Here is a 15,988-nt window from a genome sequence, read left to right as displayed (position 1 = left end):
CATTCTGTAGAAGCTGCAGAGGTTTGATGGCATTAGCAGGAAAGCCATACAGGAGAGTTGCAGTAGTCCAGATGGGAAGTCACCATGGCTGGACAAGTAGTTGGGCAGAGTCAGTAGTGAGGTAGGGACAGATCCTGTGAATATTATGCAGGATGTATCTGCAGTATTGGGTTGTGGCTTCGATATGTTGAGAGAATGACAGACTTGCATCAATTGTTACTCCCAGACTCTTAGCGAAGGAGCTAGACAAAATGAGCGAGTTGTCCAGTTTGATCGACAGGAGGACAGGCCAGCTGGGAGGTAAAGAATGTCTGGAGAGGTTGAGTTGGAGATCATACATGAAGAGATATCCGACAGGCAGGCAGCAACGTGTGCAGAGATGTACAATGCAGGTTTGCAGTAACATGGAACATGTACTAGAAGCATGGGGTGGGAGGCAGGGTACAGCCTGGATTACATGCAGTTAACTTGAAGATACATTAAAACTAATTCGTAATGGATCATCTCCACAACCTTCGACTCGATCCTAATTGCTGATCAATTCATCACGAAGTCAAACATGTCCTTATTCATACAAAAGCTCACTAAAGGTGTCCCTCTTGATTTTGCTGGTGCTGATAAAATCCTAAATACAGGTATAAAGACTTTGAGATTCTTAATGTTTAAGCTACATTAAAATTAAAACATTGATTGAATATAAAAATAGAGCATTGTCCGCAAACTCCAACTGAGCCCCGATTGCTGAGGGATTTATCCGATAAACATGTTGATCGCTTCTTATCCACAAACTGGAGGCCAAGCAGGTCGCTGTTGCTCGTCGACAAGTAGAAAAAGACACTCGAAAAATTAAGATTTTGTAATTAAACTTAAATTTAAAAGTTTTTAAATTCGTAACTCCGAGATTTGTAAAAGTCAGTGATTAATCTTGCTATAACGGTACTTACGCGTACTGAATAACTAGGCTATCACAGTTTTGTTTGAACTATTGTAATAACTTGCGGTATTATTTTAATTGTAAATACTGTAGCTTGTTGTCACTTTGTGTTTTATTGTGTTCCTATCTGGGGCGTGGCTCAGAGAATGCGTGTGACGTGAGAGGTGTGGAAGTGCGCATGTGTGAGAGAGTTGCGTGTGCGCGCGCGGTCCGTTAGACTTGTCTTTAAAGTGTTTATGGTGTTGGTTGTGGACGAGGCTGAAGCCCGTCGTATTGTTCAGAACTTTAATAAACCCCAGCCCTTTGGGAATCATCCTTAGTGCAGTTCCATACTCATTCGGGTCATTATAATATACTTGCGTAACAGCTGCAGCATTTGCCATTCTTCTAATTTGAATATTACTATTTCTTTTAATATTACACGCAATTAGAATCTACAAAAAGTGCCGGTTTTTGCGCTCTTGGTTAAATTTTTATCCTTACATTTTACCTTTGTTTTGTTTTTAACTTCAACTTTATTCGAATAAAGTTATTAATATTACACAGTTAAAAATCAAGTTTCAACAAAATAACGACGAAACATTTAAAAACGACTATTTCCGGTTGGTCAACAAAACTTACTAAGAGATGTTTAAATGAAATACATTATCACAATAAAGTCTCTTTCCAATAACATACATTCAAAACTCAAAAAAAGGAACCCCCTCCTGGCTTCAAAAAATACAACTGACCTACATCTTCCACACATCAACGCACCCATGAAAGGACCGTCCTTAGCAGCCTAGCCTGAAACATCATATCACATACATGCATCTCCAAAACATATAAAACACTTCTTCTAAAATGCAATATAAACATTACCAACCCCCCTAAAACATAAGATAAAACTAATAAACAGAAAAAAAGTACATACACATATAATAAATTATAATCATCAAATATCAAACCCATTTAAAGGTGCTCAAGTTAGCCAAATAAAACAAAGGCTACTAAAAATCCGTGAACAAAATCCTATACACATGAAATCCACGCGTAGTAAATGAGAAAAAATATAAAAGATAAATTTTGTCCTTCTACTATAACATGCTTCAACATTCACAATACGGCCACCTGCCGAGCTTTAGACCAATCCGCTTTCCTTATGTGCTGAATTGCGTGCAGAGAAAACTGCGAAAGAGCCAATCAAAAAGCAGAGCTGTGTTTCCGGGTGGCTGTTCAGTGCTCACGTGACCATGTGTGTCTGCCGGTGACAGTGCTGCCGGTCTGGAGTTCTTCGCAGGTAACGACAGAGCGCTGCGAGTTTCTGCCGTCGGCGGGACTGTACGGGCCGGATCGCAGCCAGGAAGAACCCTACGCACACGGACTGTACATGTAAGCGGTGCGTATGGAAGGATTTCTAGAATGATTCCAAGTCCAGTCGGTGTTTCCCATAAATATTTCACAACCAGACAATGATCGCCGCCCGCATCAGAAGAGAGAGAGCAGAGAATCATCATGCACATGAGTCGACATCCTGTGAGATGTGTTGTCGGTGACGCTGTTCTGTTTGATCTGTTTTGTGAAGTGCATTATATAAATATATGATAAATAAATATATTATAAATGCCACCATATTAAATTTCAGTTTTCGGGTGATGTACTGTTAGGAAAAAAATTCACAGTGAGGACGAGTTGTCAAAGTGCTGCATTTAAATAAATTAATCATCGATACGGGACAGTCTTAGGAAAGTAAAACTTGATTTCGAAATGCAAGTTCCTTTAATTGGATTGGAGTAATAAGGACTGCAGGATCAGTAGATGGTGGGGAACGCTGAGCAGATTACAGCTCAGACTGGGCTCAGAATAACCTCTTCTTCACGCGTTTCATTGGCAGCTCCTTGTTCCTCGTTTACTTTTTAAACAACAACCTGTGTGTTGGCTTGTAAACACTTTCCCATGACTGGTAAACTGTTGGTTTATACATTGATTGCAAAAAGAAAAAGAAAAATCCATTGCATCTACACAGATTGTTGGTTCAAAACTAAGGATGGCATGTAGTTTGTTTTTACATTTTAAATAATGTTCTCCTCTGTAGCCTCAGTATGTACTAAAAAAAGTTGTGTTGAGTTTATGTATATTTCTTTATATTTCTCTATACTATTTCTCTATTCCTCTATACTTTTTTTTTGTTGCCCATCGGGTGCCACTTTTCCCCACTACAGATTAATTTTATATTATATGAAAATTGGTCAGATGCTGAATTTGCTCATGGACTCAGTCTTTACCACTCTTCCCTGACCTTTTCTCATAGCTATTAAAAATGCAGTGTTAGACTGTTAGCTCTGTGCAGGAGACCATGGGTGTTTGGACAGCACTGAAGCTCCTGCTGTGGAAGAACATCACTTATCGCCGGAGAAGCAAGGTGGGCCTTGAGCACTGCTGTTTTTTTCTCTCACTTGCTACACTGAAAAAGATGGATTGATATAGAAGTAGTACTGTACACAGTAGTGTGTCAGGCCAAGGTTAGGGTCTTTACTTAGCATAAATGTTGTAATTGTATGATGTATGGATGAGTGACCCTTTGTAAGTAGTGTACCTAGCAGTGTACAGTAAGTCACCTTGGTGAATAAAGTGTGTGGGCTGGTAACACTACATAGTATCCATTGTAATTTGCTTTGGAGAAAAGCGTCTGCTAAATAAATAAAAATGTAAAATGTAATTGTGAGGACTGGCATCCAACAGTCATGTGTAAGACAGTGAAGAGAATGAGTAAAAAGAACATCACTCAGAGATTCTTGTAAATATAGCTGAGTAATAACATTCACTGGAAATACTGCTTTGTTGCATTTTGTGCTTCAAGAAATGTTTTAATTCAAAGTAATATATCAGGCACTATTTTGTATATTTTGAAAAGAGGTAATATTTGCTGGTTTCATCTGTATGTTCAGCTGTTGGATTCCTCAGTTTAATGCTGTGTCATCTTCTCTTCCTAGATCCAGCTGGTTATAGAGCTCCTCTGGCCTCTCTTCTTGTTTGTCATTCTCATTTCGGTGCGCCACTCTCACCCTCCGTACAAGCAGACCCAGTGTGAGTTCTCGCTCTGGTGATCTAGTGTCCAGCCAGTTGACGCCATCTTTGATTCATGACAGAGCCGTCTTTCCACAACTAAGTTTCCCTTCCCCCCCAGCTTGAGCAATAAGCCGATTACTTCAGTGAAAGTAATTCTGGGTGCCACGCCAACCAAGTTTACTGGCAACTTGTTTTTCTGTTGACCTTCGTCTACCTTGAAATTGGTTCAGATTCTTTGTGCTTGTGTTGTTGTTGTGCCTCAGGTCATTTTCCCAACAAGGCCCTCCCATCAGCAGGCACCCTGAACTGGGTGCAAGGAATCATATGCAATATTAACAACCCATGCTTCCACCACACTACCCCAGGAGAGACTCCTGGGAGGGTGGGGAACTTTGACTACTCCATGTAAGCATGCATTACTGCTTTCATGAGGCAACAGCATCTGTTCCAGTTTCTTTGTGACGTGACATAAATTGTGTACTCTCTCCTTTGCAGACTTTCTCGACTGTTTATTGACTCCAGGACCATCCTGTCCTACAGTGCCAATCAGTCAGTTTTTTCGGGATTCCAGGAAATTCTGTCTGCTGTTCAGAAGCTTGGAGAAAGGCCAGATGCCTGGCCAAGTAAGGATTATGTATTATCTGTAAAAAGCCTTAAATGTGTCTTTTTTTTAAGTGCCAGTTGTGGTTGACACCTGTGGTTCATACTGTTGACGAAGTGCAGACAAAAAGGAGGGAGACTGGGAATAGCATTTATCAAAGATTAAAATTGACGGGTCTCAGCAGTGATTTCCATGTGAAATGTTTCTTGTAATTACTTGGTGGCATTTAACTTCATTATAATTGTCCTTCAGAAATACAAGCAAATGTTGCTGTTGAGGATGCATCAGGTGGCCTTTACTGTGAAAGCTTCATCTCTTGATAAGAATTAGTATGCAGTGGTTGAGTATGGGCCTTAAGAGCTTCTTTAATCCTCTTAAAACATTGGCTGTTGAGGAACAAATGTATATTTAAATCATATATTATGGTTTCAATGTTGATATAATGAGTTAAGTATATTATGTTTGTAAACAGATGCTATTGCCTATAATTTATTATACAATGGGTCATACTTTTTATCAGAGTAATATATTACCTTAGAAAGCAGAAGAGAACTGGCATTGCTCCATCAAGTCAGACTGGGAGTTATCTTGTCTGTACTTAATCGCATTACTCTCTCAGGTGTTGTGAGTTGTGTGTAACTGGCAGTACAGTCTCTGGCATGGGGCACATGACTGGTTGTGCAGAAGGACGTTATCGCAGCATAGCAGTTTGAATTTTTGAAGTGCACAACCACGTGTGTGTTTTCTGAAGGACAGTATGTGACGCAGAGAAACATGACAAGATGATGAATTTTGCAAGAAAGTAGAATCCAGATAAGATGTGTAACACATATTTGGTGTGTTCAAGGCAGGAATTTATTGGAAAATCTTAAAATTATGAATTTCTATAAATCTGGAGAAAGAAATTTCAGTGTACTTTTAAGTGAAAGTCCTTTTTTTATGTAACATGTCACAACGAAATGGCTCTTAACTGCTTTGTGACCGTTTGATCTATGGCTCTGCCTGTGTATGGGAATCAGACATGCCTGTTAGAGAGTACCTGCGTGCCAATGAGACCTTCTCCAGCTTCCTCCTTGTCAATGGAAGCCTACCTCCTACTGCCCTGGATCAGCTGATGAAAGCACAACTCAACTTTCAGGTGGTAAGGCACCTCCTTGTTCAATGTCCATCATCGATCACTTTATTGTAAGCGTTAATATTACAAGCAGCGAGTGTCTACGCCAGCCTTTTCCTTTCATTGGGGTTGCTGTGCCTGCAGCTGTCCTTAGCTGGAGCTGGGCTGCCTCTGAAGGAGATTGTGTGCAACGCCTCTCTGCTGGGTCAGTACCTGACCGTAGGCCAGCAGGAATCCCTGTCAGAGCTGCAGCTGGCCCTCTGTGCAGTGCCCTCTGACATACTGCAGGCAGCAGAGCAAATCTTCCTCTCCCAGCTGGACTACAGCAAGCTCTTTACGGTCAGTACACAGTCAATGGGGCGATTTCAGACTGAACTGCAACACACACTGCAACATTGCGTTTACATTCTTGTACAAAGGTTTTCTGCCAGTCAATGAACATGTGACATCAGCCAACTGGTGAAACAGGTTGTTGGACTACCGTCTCTATTACTTTTCCCAGATGACTCTTTTTCTCTTGGCTGGAGAAAGACATCTTTGTTGCAACCCAACAATGGTTCCCATTACACATATGAATGGTCCCATAGCCTTTTTCTCTCACTTTGCACAAAGGAGTGTCCTCTGCTTGCAATGCAGCACAGCTTTACTCTTTCGAGAAGGATTGACTGCCAGGCGCAGTGCATCAAAGAAAGAAACAAACAGTCCAATTGTGCTATTTGACTCAGATAAGACTCGGGTTGCTGTACTATGGGCCTCTGAAACAGAGCGCTTCTTCATTACATGTTGTCGCCTCAAGTACTTTCTTACACACAAATGCTGCAACTCAAAGGAGGCTTGTAATGGCTGGTCCCTACAAATTCAGACCCCATCCCTGTCGGCCACCCATCTTCCATCTGTGACAGAGCATCCTCACCTCACCCTTTCTCCTGCATACAGAGGGACAGGTTGTTGTCCAGTGCTGCAGAGCTACAGGTCCTCAGTAATGCGATCGCCTCCGTTTCAGCGGAAGCAGCACAACTCATGGATAATGTGAGTAACAAGTTTTATTATTTATTAATGTGTTACTTTGCTTTACTGATGCTTTTATCCAAACCGGCTTACAGTAGTTGAACCGTTTATACAGCTTTGTGTTTTTACAGGAGTAATTTAGGGTAAGCACCTTGATCAAGGGTACTGCGGTAACAGTCGAGAGTGCAGAGTGAACCAGCAGTCTTCAGGTCGCAGGGCCATGTCCTTAACAACTGCACTAACTGCTGCCTCATCTCATCATCTCAGAGAGACAGATGCTCTTCAGCATTTAGTTGCTTAGCAGTTGCTTTCATCCACAGCTTACAGTCTATATAGCTGGATGTTTCACTGGAACAGTTCAGGTTACATACTGTTTTCAAGGGTACAATAGCAAAGTCTCTCTCAGGCATTACGCTGGTGACCTCTTACATTGTCTGCTGCAATCCCCCTGCTGAGGGTGGAGATGTGAGAAGAGTAATATGTCCTGGGGACTAAAGTTCTTTTGCTTGTTGGGGCTTGTTTCTTACACTGTTTCAAAATGCTCAATGTGAGCTACCTTGTAGGCTCGTTGGTACTCTTAAAGTGTTTTATTTATTTTATTTATTTTTGTTTTTTATAGAGCGCTCTTCTCACGCAGTGACACAGAGCGCTTTAACACAGGCATACAGCAAGAAAAATTGATACAAACAAAGAAGACAGTCAACTAATGGCTACCATAATGAAGAACTTATTATAGAGCTATAAGTATACCTACTGGCCACCAGGGAAAGGAACAAAAACTCCCAACTGAGGGTTGAGGGAGAAAAAAACCTCTGGGGGTCCACGAGCCAGTGGTTGCCCACCCCTCCTGGACATTCTAGAAAATAACAATTTGTAAGCCAGTGTTTAACAAGTAATTATAATGTTGGTAAATGGCATCTTGGATCCCCCACTCGGCATGGGACGTCTCGATCGTCACGGCAGATGGACATCATCCTCTGTCAGCACGGGATTCGTCTGTCACCACTGGCCGGCCTCCTCAGGTCTTATGTAGCGAGGTAGTGCTCAATGAGAAGATAGGACAGAGTTAGTAATTTGTTACTTAAGTAAATTTAAAATGCATTTTTGTAAAGGTGATAAAATAAATAACCAAGGCAGGTCGAATTACGTTACGAGGTGGAATGCCTGAGTGAACATATAAGTCTTAAGTCGGGATTTGAAAACAGAAACAGATGGGGCATTTCTGACAGTAACTGGTAGACTATTCCACAGTTTAGGTGCCCTATAACTAAAGGCGTGACCTCCTACTGAGGTCTTATTGATCACAGGTACTTTAAGGTAACCTGCATCTAATGAACGGAGATATCGTCCTGGGATATAAAAATTAATGATCTCACAAAGGTAAGCTGGAGCAATGCCATGTATTGCCTTATAGGTCAAAAGTAGGATTTTATAATCAACTCTATAAGAGACCGGGAGCCAATGCAAGGATTTAAGTACTGGTTGTTATATGGTTGTACTTCCTAGTTCTAGTAACAATTCTCGCAGCAGCATTTTGTACCAACTGTAGCCTGGATACAGTCTGGTACGGACAACCCGACAATAAAGCATTACAGTAATCCAGCCTGCTGGAAACAAAAGCATGAACCAGTTTCTCAGAATCCTGTCTACAAAGGAATCGCCGCATTTTAGCTATGCTTCTTAATTGAAGGAAGCACGACTTAGTCAAAGCATTTACATGCGATACAAATGACAGCTTTCCATCCAGCAGGACACTCAAATCCTTGACATAATCGGTACGCTTGAAGGTAATACCATTTGTTGTAAAGATTGACGTGATTGTGTCGAGAGTTTTAGCATCACCACCGACCACAAGTACCTCTGTTTTACTGGCATTTAGAGATAAAAAATTATTACTCATCCATAATTTTATACTGGTAAAACAATTAGTTAACGACACCACATGTGATGGATCATCAGGCTTGAACGATACATAAAGCTGTGTGTCATCGGCATACGAATGGAAATTAACAGTGTTCCTTGTTTGTTACACACGAGCATCTCAAAGTCATGCCTTCGTTTTCAGTACAGGTGCTCCTTGACTTAGGATGGTCCGACTTACGATTTTTCGACTTTACGATGGTGAGCTGGCTATAGACATTCAGTACAAACTGTACTTCAAATTTTGAAGTTTGATGTTTTTTTCCTTTTCCTTCCGGGCAAGCAATATGCGGTGTGATACTTTCTCACAATGCTGGGCAGCGGCAGCGATCCACATCTCTTAGTCTGCCACGCGGTTGCTATGCAGATACCCCCCGTATGTCCGTTGTGTTTTGTGCATCCATAATGTCACAGAAACGTCCATCTGTGTCTCCTGCTACTTGTGGGAAGAAGAAGAGGAGGGCAATTACTCTTGAGGAGAAACTCAAGATTACTGCCCAGCGTGAAGGCAGAAAGCCCGTAATGGCCATCGCATGTATGCTAGGCTATGGTGTTCGGTAGGTCAGGTGTATTAAATGTATTTTCGACTTACGATGGGTTTCGCGGAACATAACCCCATCGTAAGTCTGGGACCGCCTGTATGTCGTGCAGACTGAGCTTTCCCGCTGTTCTCATTAATGTTAGAAGTAAAGGAGCTGGACATTTCAAACATAAGTGAGAGCCCAGCTGTATTTGTCTCATCCCACAGCTCTCCTCCTTGTCCAGCTTTGTGGAGCTAAGCACAGAGCTTCAGTCACTTTCCCCTGACAACCGGTCAAGTTCACCCCGCGAAAGCTTCAGGGCCCTGTCTCGCATCATGTGCGGGTACCCAGAGGGAGGTGGTGAGCAGATCCCTTCACTCAACTGGTACGAGGACAATGACATCAAGTCCTTCTTGGGCAGGAGCAGCGAGGAAGACACAGACAAACAGGATGACAACACCACTAGTAAGCAGGACTTGACCCTCATTAAGTATGTTACGGTCCATGTGTTCTCCCATGCAGAGACCTCTGTGAACTATTACAGTAACAAAATGCACGGTGTATTTATGTACTGCAATATTGCACTGTATCTTGTCTGTAAAGCCAGTTATAAAACTATAGTGTGACACAAACGGACACACGTTCTTTCCTCCAGTCACATTTTTGTGTTGTGTTGTCCCAATGGGTGTGTAATTTCTTGCAGCTCCATACTGTAAAAGTCTCATTCAGAGCCTGGAGTCTAACCCATTGTCCCGCATTGTGTGGCAAGGGATTAAACCACTGTTCACTGGAAAGCTGCTTTATACCCCAGATACTCCTGTCACTCGCAGCATCATGGGAGAGGTACATCATAGCATTCACTCTTTCATTTCCTTTACCTTCTTCCTCTTATTTTTTGTTGTTCTTGGGTTTTTTACTGATTTTTATGCTGTTAAACATTTTCTAGGAAATTTTCTGTATTTCACAGCATCGATGCATTGCCATCTTTGTTAATGTTTCTCATTCTTGCTTTGAATGTGTGCTTCACTGTATTCCTGTTTTCTGTTTACAGTGTGTGTAACTATCCAAATACAACTGGCTTTCATGTGTCCCATAGGTGAACAAGACCTTTCAGGACTTCAGGGTTCTGGAGGACATTCAGGAGGCTTGGGAAGAGGTGGGACCCCAAATCAAGGCCTTCATGGAAAGCAGTACAGAGATTCAGCTCCTGCAGGTAGGATCTGTAGTAAGACTAACTTGTTGCCATAACAGTGTTTCTCCTCATCTCCTTCATCAGTGGTTGGTGGACAGTTTTCCATCTATTCTCTGACCATTCTTACTCAAAGTAGTCTCTCGCTAAGTTGTGTGAGTACTGCATGTTTTTATTCTCCGTCTGGTTTACAGGATCTCTTGAGACGGCCTGAGGTTGCTATGCTGGTAAATCTACAGTTGGAGAACACGTCCTGGACAGCATCGAGAATTGCCCGATTCTTGTCCACACCCCAGCCGAATGCTCCAAAGAGACCGGGGGCACCCATCACATGGCAGGATGTGTACCAGAGCATAAACACCACCGTTTCTACCATTTCGCAGTTTACCCAGGTGCCTTTTGGTGATGACACGTATCTTATAATTAGACCACATGGCCTGAGATTCTTCAGCTGTTTGTTTGTCTCTCTACCTGAAGTTATTGTTGCTCTACTTTGTATTTAGCAGTGTCCGAAGCATTGTGTCTTCCTGAGTGTCCCAAGCTTTGCATCTCACGCCGAGCATTTGCTTTGCCTTTGACTGTACTTAGTGCTTCTCGGTGAACAAGCTGGAAGGTACTGCTTCTGAGGGCAAGATGATAGAAAGGGCATTGGAGTTGCTGGAGAGCCGGCAGTTCTGGGCTGGTGTTGTATTCCTCCTGCCAGACCCCTCATCACCCACTTTGCCTTCACATGTTTCCTACAAAATCCGCATGGACATTGATGATGTTGCTCGCACCAATAAGATCAAGGACAGGTAAGCAGCCTGGGGGAAGAAACGTGGAAATGCATTTTGGATTTTATTGTCTTGGTGGTATTGCTGTGAAATATGCCATAATATATTAATTTTTGCATTAGTCTTACTGTAAGTTTTATGTCTTATTTAAGCATTTTGGCTTCCATCTCAGCTGTGAAAGCAAGCAAAGGCCAGTAACTTGTGTCATGGTAATTATTATTATTATTATTATTTTTATTTTTTTTTTTTTTCTGAATTTGTCTCCTCAGATTCTGGGATCCCGGTCCAGCAGCAGATCCCTTCAATGACTTGCGCTACATATGGGGGGGCTTTGTGTACGTGCAGGACCTGGTGGAGCGGAGTGTGTCACATGTTCTTAGCGGCAAGAAGCAAGATATTGGCATCTACCTGCAGCAGATGCCCTACCCATGCTATGTGGATGATGTGTGAGTGTTTCCCAGAAGAGCTTGCTTGTTGTACGTACACACACACACACACACACACACACACTGACTGAAACCGCTTGTCCCAAGTGGGATCATGGTGAGCCAGAGCCTAACCTCGCAGCACAGGGTGCAAGGCTGGAGGGGGAGGGGACACACCCAGGATGGGACGCCAGTCCGTCGCAAGGCACCCCAAGCGGGACTCAAACCCCAGACCCACCAGAGAGCAGGCACTGGTGAAACCCGCTGCACCACTGTGCCCCTTGCTTGATGTAAAATAAGGCAAAAGAAATGAACTTACTACATCAAAATGCACACAGAAGCATATTTACATTTAAATTTATTCATTTAGCAGACGCTTTTATCCAAAGCGATGTACATCTCAGCAAAAGTACAATTTATGCATTAGCATTTCTATCACAGTATTGTTTCTTCTGATGCCATAATTTTCTTTCCATCACTTATTCTCACTCCCTTTCCTCCATCCTGATTTCTTCTTACGTCTGAGCCTGCCACTTTTCTTTCCTTCTTCCCTCCAGCTTCCTTCGTGTCCTGAACCGCTCCCTGCCTCTCTTCATGACACTCGCGTGGATCTACTCCGTGGCCATGATCATCAAGGGTGTGGTGTACGAGAAGGAGGCGCGACTAAAGGAGACCATGCGTATCATGGGCCTTGGCACAGGCACTCTGTGGACCAGCTGGTTCATCAGCAGCTTTGTCCCTTTTCTTATCAGCGCAGCTCTCCTCATTTCTCTACTGAAGGCAAGTTGTGGCTAAAAGATGTGAATAGTGGTGCTGCAGTGTTCGGCATGATGACAATACCAATTAGCGCAGAGCACTGTACGTTAATTTTTCCAGAAAAAGTGGAAACATTTTGTGCCATTGTGGTAAAAGTTCTCAACGATTCCTCACATCTGTATGATGGTGTATTGCTCAGCTCTACAATTCTGGAACAGTACAGTTGGTCCTCTGCTTAAGAACTTCTTTGGTACTGAGAGTTGGTTTGTTGCTACAAGTTTCTTTGTCAAATGTGACGTGGAGGAGGCCAGGGGCTTGTCATCAGTTCAGTGTGCAACTGCTCATGTAATGTGCGCTGGCAAAATCTGCTATTGGACTAAGTGATTGCAAGAATAGTTTGTCTGTCCTTGTATTTCTCTGTCAGTGAAATGCACTCTTAAGTTTTTTTTCTTTCCTTTGAAGAAAAGCTTCTGTTAAATGAGTAAATGTAATGTAAATGTTAGTAAGATTACTACACCAAGGGCTGGGAGGCCACAGCTCTATACCTAAGCTTGTAACTGTAATAATTGTAACCTTAACGTTGTAATTCGTTTTGGAGAAAAGCATCAGCTAAATAAATGTAAATGTATCTCTCTCATTGAGCAGCCCATGGAGACCTGGTAGGCAAACAGCCTCTCTCCAGTGAGCCACGATGCATGTTCCTGCATGCTCTGAGCCCTCGGGCAGGGGTTTTTCATGAGCACAATAAAGAACCCTGGTTAGAATTAGTGCAGGGTGTTGGATAATTTAAGGTGACACTTATTGTGTTCGCTATGCATCACAGCATCAGGTGAATGTTTGGCTCACTGTACATTTACATTTATCCATTTAGCAGATGCTTTTCTCAAGTGATTTACATCTCATAGAAAATACAATGTGTGCATTACATTAGCAGAAAGAGAGACTTAGATACAAATGCGTGATTCTTAAGTGCAGTTAATTTTCTTTCCACCATATGAATCGATGTATAGCACTGATGTACAATCATTTAAATAAATATGTATATAATATTGTCACGAGGGGGGGTGCAGTGGCGCAGTGGGTTGGACCACGGTCCTGCTCTCCGGTGGGTCTGGGGTTCGAGTCCCGCTTGGGGTGCCTTGTGATGGACTGGCGTCCCGTCCTGGGTGTGTCCCCTCCCCCTCCGGCCTTACGCCCTGTGTTACCGGGTAGGCTCCGGTTCCCCGTGACCCCATATGGGACGAGCGGTTCTGAAGATGTGTGTGTGTGTGTGTGTGTGTGTGTGTGTGTGTGTGTATTGTCACGAGAAACATAAGGAGCTGGGATGGCTGGACCCAAGTGCAGCGTCATTCGTCCGGAGTAGAGGGAAGAGGCAAGTTCTTGGTGTCGGGGACAGGCGAAGGGTTGGTCGATCAGCGGTCAGGGTCAGAGCGAAGATCCATGAGCGAGGTCAGGGGACTTAGCGAAGGGTCGGTTGAGCGGCGAACAGGACAGGAACAAGGATCCGTGGACGTGGTCAGGAAACGAAGCGAGGAGTCGAAAATCGGAGAACGTGAACTGAGAGTTAGCGAAGTGTGTGAGCGAAGTGTCACGGAGAAGGGCAGTTGTCCCTGACGAGATTCCGCAAAGGTATAGGAACTGAGGGTCTTTTAAAGGGTGAGTGATCAATCAGGTGCAAGGAGCATCATCGGGTGCTGTCGGTTGTGTTGTGGGCATGGACGTGACACACACACACATATATATATATATATATATATATATATATATATATATATATATATATATATATATATATATATATATATATATATATATAAAAACAATTATGTTACATTACAGGAGTAGTTGCATGAAGGGTTATCCATTGTTTAACAGGCATGATCTCAGTTAAAGTGCATGGACTTTTATACATTACATCAACTTAGTAGATCATGTTCGAAGTGGGTCCGGAAGAGGTGAATTTGAATTTTATGCTAGGTCTATTAATGGAAAAATGCTAAATATCAAAATAGTTTGCGACTGTAAAAAGTTTGTTACTCTAAAGTTGTTAAGTCGGGGACCCACTGTATTTGAGAAACTGAGAACATGGTGCAAAATGAACACATTTATAAAAGTACTGCATTGACAATGTATTGTGAATGACAACTTGGTTTAAGTGACATCAACACAATGATAAAATGATAGTGGTAAAAAGTTATATATTGTGTGCAAATGGGGAGAACAATTCTCTTATGTCTTGGATTTTTTTCCCCCACAGTGGGGAGACATTCTGCCCTACAGCAACCCAGCTGTGGTTTTTTTCTTCCTCGCTGCCTTTGCCACAGCCACCATTATGCTGTGCTTCCTGATCAGCACCTTCTTCTCCCGTGCCAACCTGGCAGCAGCCTGTGGTGGTCTCATCTATTTCTCTTTCTACTTGCCCTATGTGCTCTGTGTTGCCTGGAGGGATCGTCTCACCTTTGAACTCAGAATCTTAGCTGTAAGTATTTTTTGAGAAATGTTTTTATTACTCATTCCTCTTTGCTACTTTGACTTTAATAATTTCAAAAGGCAGTGGATGAGTGCTTGTCCAGCGCAATCCTGAAAACCCAACAACTATGCTTTTCTTTGCACAGAATGTGTGAGATGATAATACAGTAGTCAGATGAGACAGATAAGTCCCCAAGAAGCACTGCTCTTGTTAACTTCAGTGGTTGGTTTGGAAAAGGATTGCTGCTGCCTGAGTCACTCAGTTTTTCGTTGTCTTTATTACCTGGAAATAGGTCCCAGTGCTGTCTTGAGAGGATTACAGTCTTTATTGTCAAGACATGCTTCCCCGTTTTTTCCAAATACTATGTTGTGTTATGTCCATTTTACTTCGGAAACAAACTCCTTGCATTTCCCTACAGAGCCTGCTTTCTCCAGTGGCCTTTGGCTTTGGCTGTGAGTATTTCTCCCTGTATGAGGAGCAAGGCGTGGGCATCCAGTGGTTCAACTGGGCTTCTAGTCCCATGGAGGGAGATTCATATAACTTTGGTACCGTAATTGTGATCTTGTTTGTTGATGCAATAATCTATGGGATCGCCACATGGTATATTGAAGCAGTTTTTCCAGGTAAGCACCCTGTGAATTTATGCTAATTTTAAAAGCAGTATATTAAAAGAAAATTCAGTTTATTAAACATTTTTTTTTTTCTCAGGGGAGTATGGGATTCCTAGGCCGTGGTACTTCATCTTTCAGCTGAATTACTGGGGAGGAGTACCCCTAGAAGTAGGAATGCCCATCCCTCCTGCCTCAAGGGACGATTCAGAAAGTGAGAATCACCTTTTGACATAGATAATAGGTAAAAAATAATAATAAAAATAACTGGTATAAGTTTAGGCACACCAGCGTTAAAGGGCCTTGAAGGAGTATGTGACTGACACACGTAGCTAGATTGGTTCTTATGGACATGAGTTTCTGACCTGATGATTGCAGATTCAACTACCCTTGAGCAACTTATCCTAAGCTGCTGCAATAAAATCCTGCTGTATAGATGGGGAACAGCAGGTAGTGTAGTGATTAGAGCTGCTGCCTTGCACTCCAAAGACCCAGGTTTTAATCCTGCTGTAGTACCCTTTATCAAAGTACATACCCTGCATTGCTACACTAAAAATACCCTGCTGTATAATTGGGGAAATCATTGTATGCAGCTTAACATTGGAAGTGGCAATGACACTT

At 42.6% G+C, this 15,988-nt stretch overlaps 1 protein-coding gene across 3 annotated transcripts in view; it reads left to right on the top strand.

Moving 5' to 3' along the window:
• Positions 1-2,184: 2,184 nt before the first annotated feature.
• abca7 (ATP-binding cassette, sub-family A (ABC1), member 7) overlaps positions 2,185-15,988 on the top strand; it is a 29,423-nt gene continuing 15,619 nt past the window's right edge. For 2 of the 3 annotated variants that reach the window (XM_018745886.2, XM_018745881.2), the window contains exons 1-18: positions 2,185-2,312; positions 3,264-3,335; positions 3,907-4,000; positions 4,246-4,387; positions 4,478-4,605; positions 5,603-5,724; positions 5,842-6,036; positions 6,634-6,726; positions 9,374-9,611; positions 9,850-9,989; positions 10,243-10,359; positions 10,530-10,727; positions 10,924-11,129; positions 11,378-11,554; positions 12,091-12,313; positions 14,547-14,768; positions 15,178-15,382; positions 15,468-15,581. In XM_018745886.2, coding sequence (XP_018601402.2) covers positions 3,270-3,335; positions 3,907-4,000; positions 4,246-4,387; positions 4,478-4,605; positions 5,603-5,724; positions 5,842-6,036; positions 6,634-6,726; positions 9,374-9,611; positions 9,850-9,989; positions 10,243-10,359; positions 10,530-10,727; positions 10,924-11,129; positions 11,378-11,554; positions 12,091-12,313; positions 14,547-14,768; positions 15,178-15,382; positions 15,468-15,581 — 2,680 coding nt within the window. In that variant the 5' untranslated portion in view covers positions 2,185-2,312; positions 3,264-3,269. Of the gene's footprint in view, positions 2,313-3,224; positions 3,336-3,906; positions 4,001-4,245; positions 4,388-4,477; positions 4,606-5,602; positions 5,725-5,841; positions 6,037-6,633; positions 6,727-9,373; positions 9,612-9,849; positions 9,990-10,242; positions 10,360-10,529; positions 10,728-10,923; positions 11,130-11,377; positions 11,555-12,090; positions 12,314-14,546; positions 14,769-15,177; positions 15,383-15,467; positions 15,582-15,988 lie in introns of all 3 variants that reach the window. The other variant, XM_018745882.2, reaches the window with a different exon arrangement.

Source organism: Scleropages formosus, chromosome 9 (assembly GCF_900964775.1).
Source record: "Scleropages formosus chromosome 9, fSclFor1.1, whole genome shotgun sequence".
Classification (NCBI taxonomy): domain Eukaryota; kingdom Metazoa; phylum Chordata; class Actinopteri; order Osteoglossiformes; family Osteoglossidae; genus Scleropages; species Scleropages formosus.
This window is presented reverse-complemented; position numbering and strand designations above follow the sequence as displayed.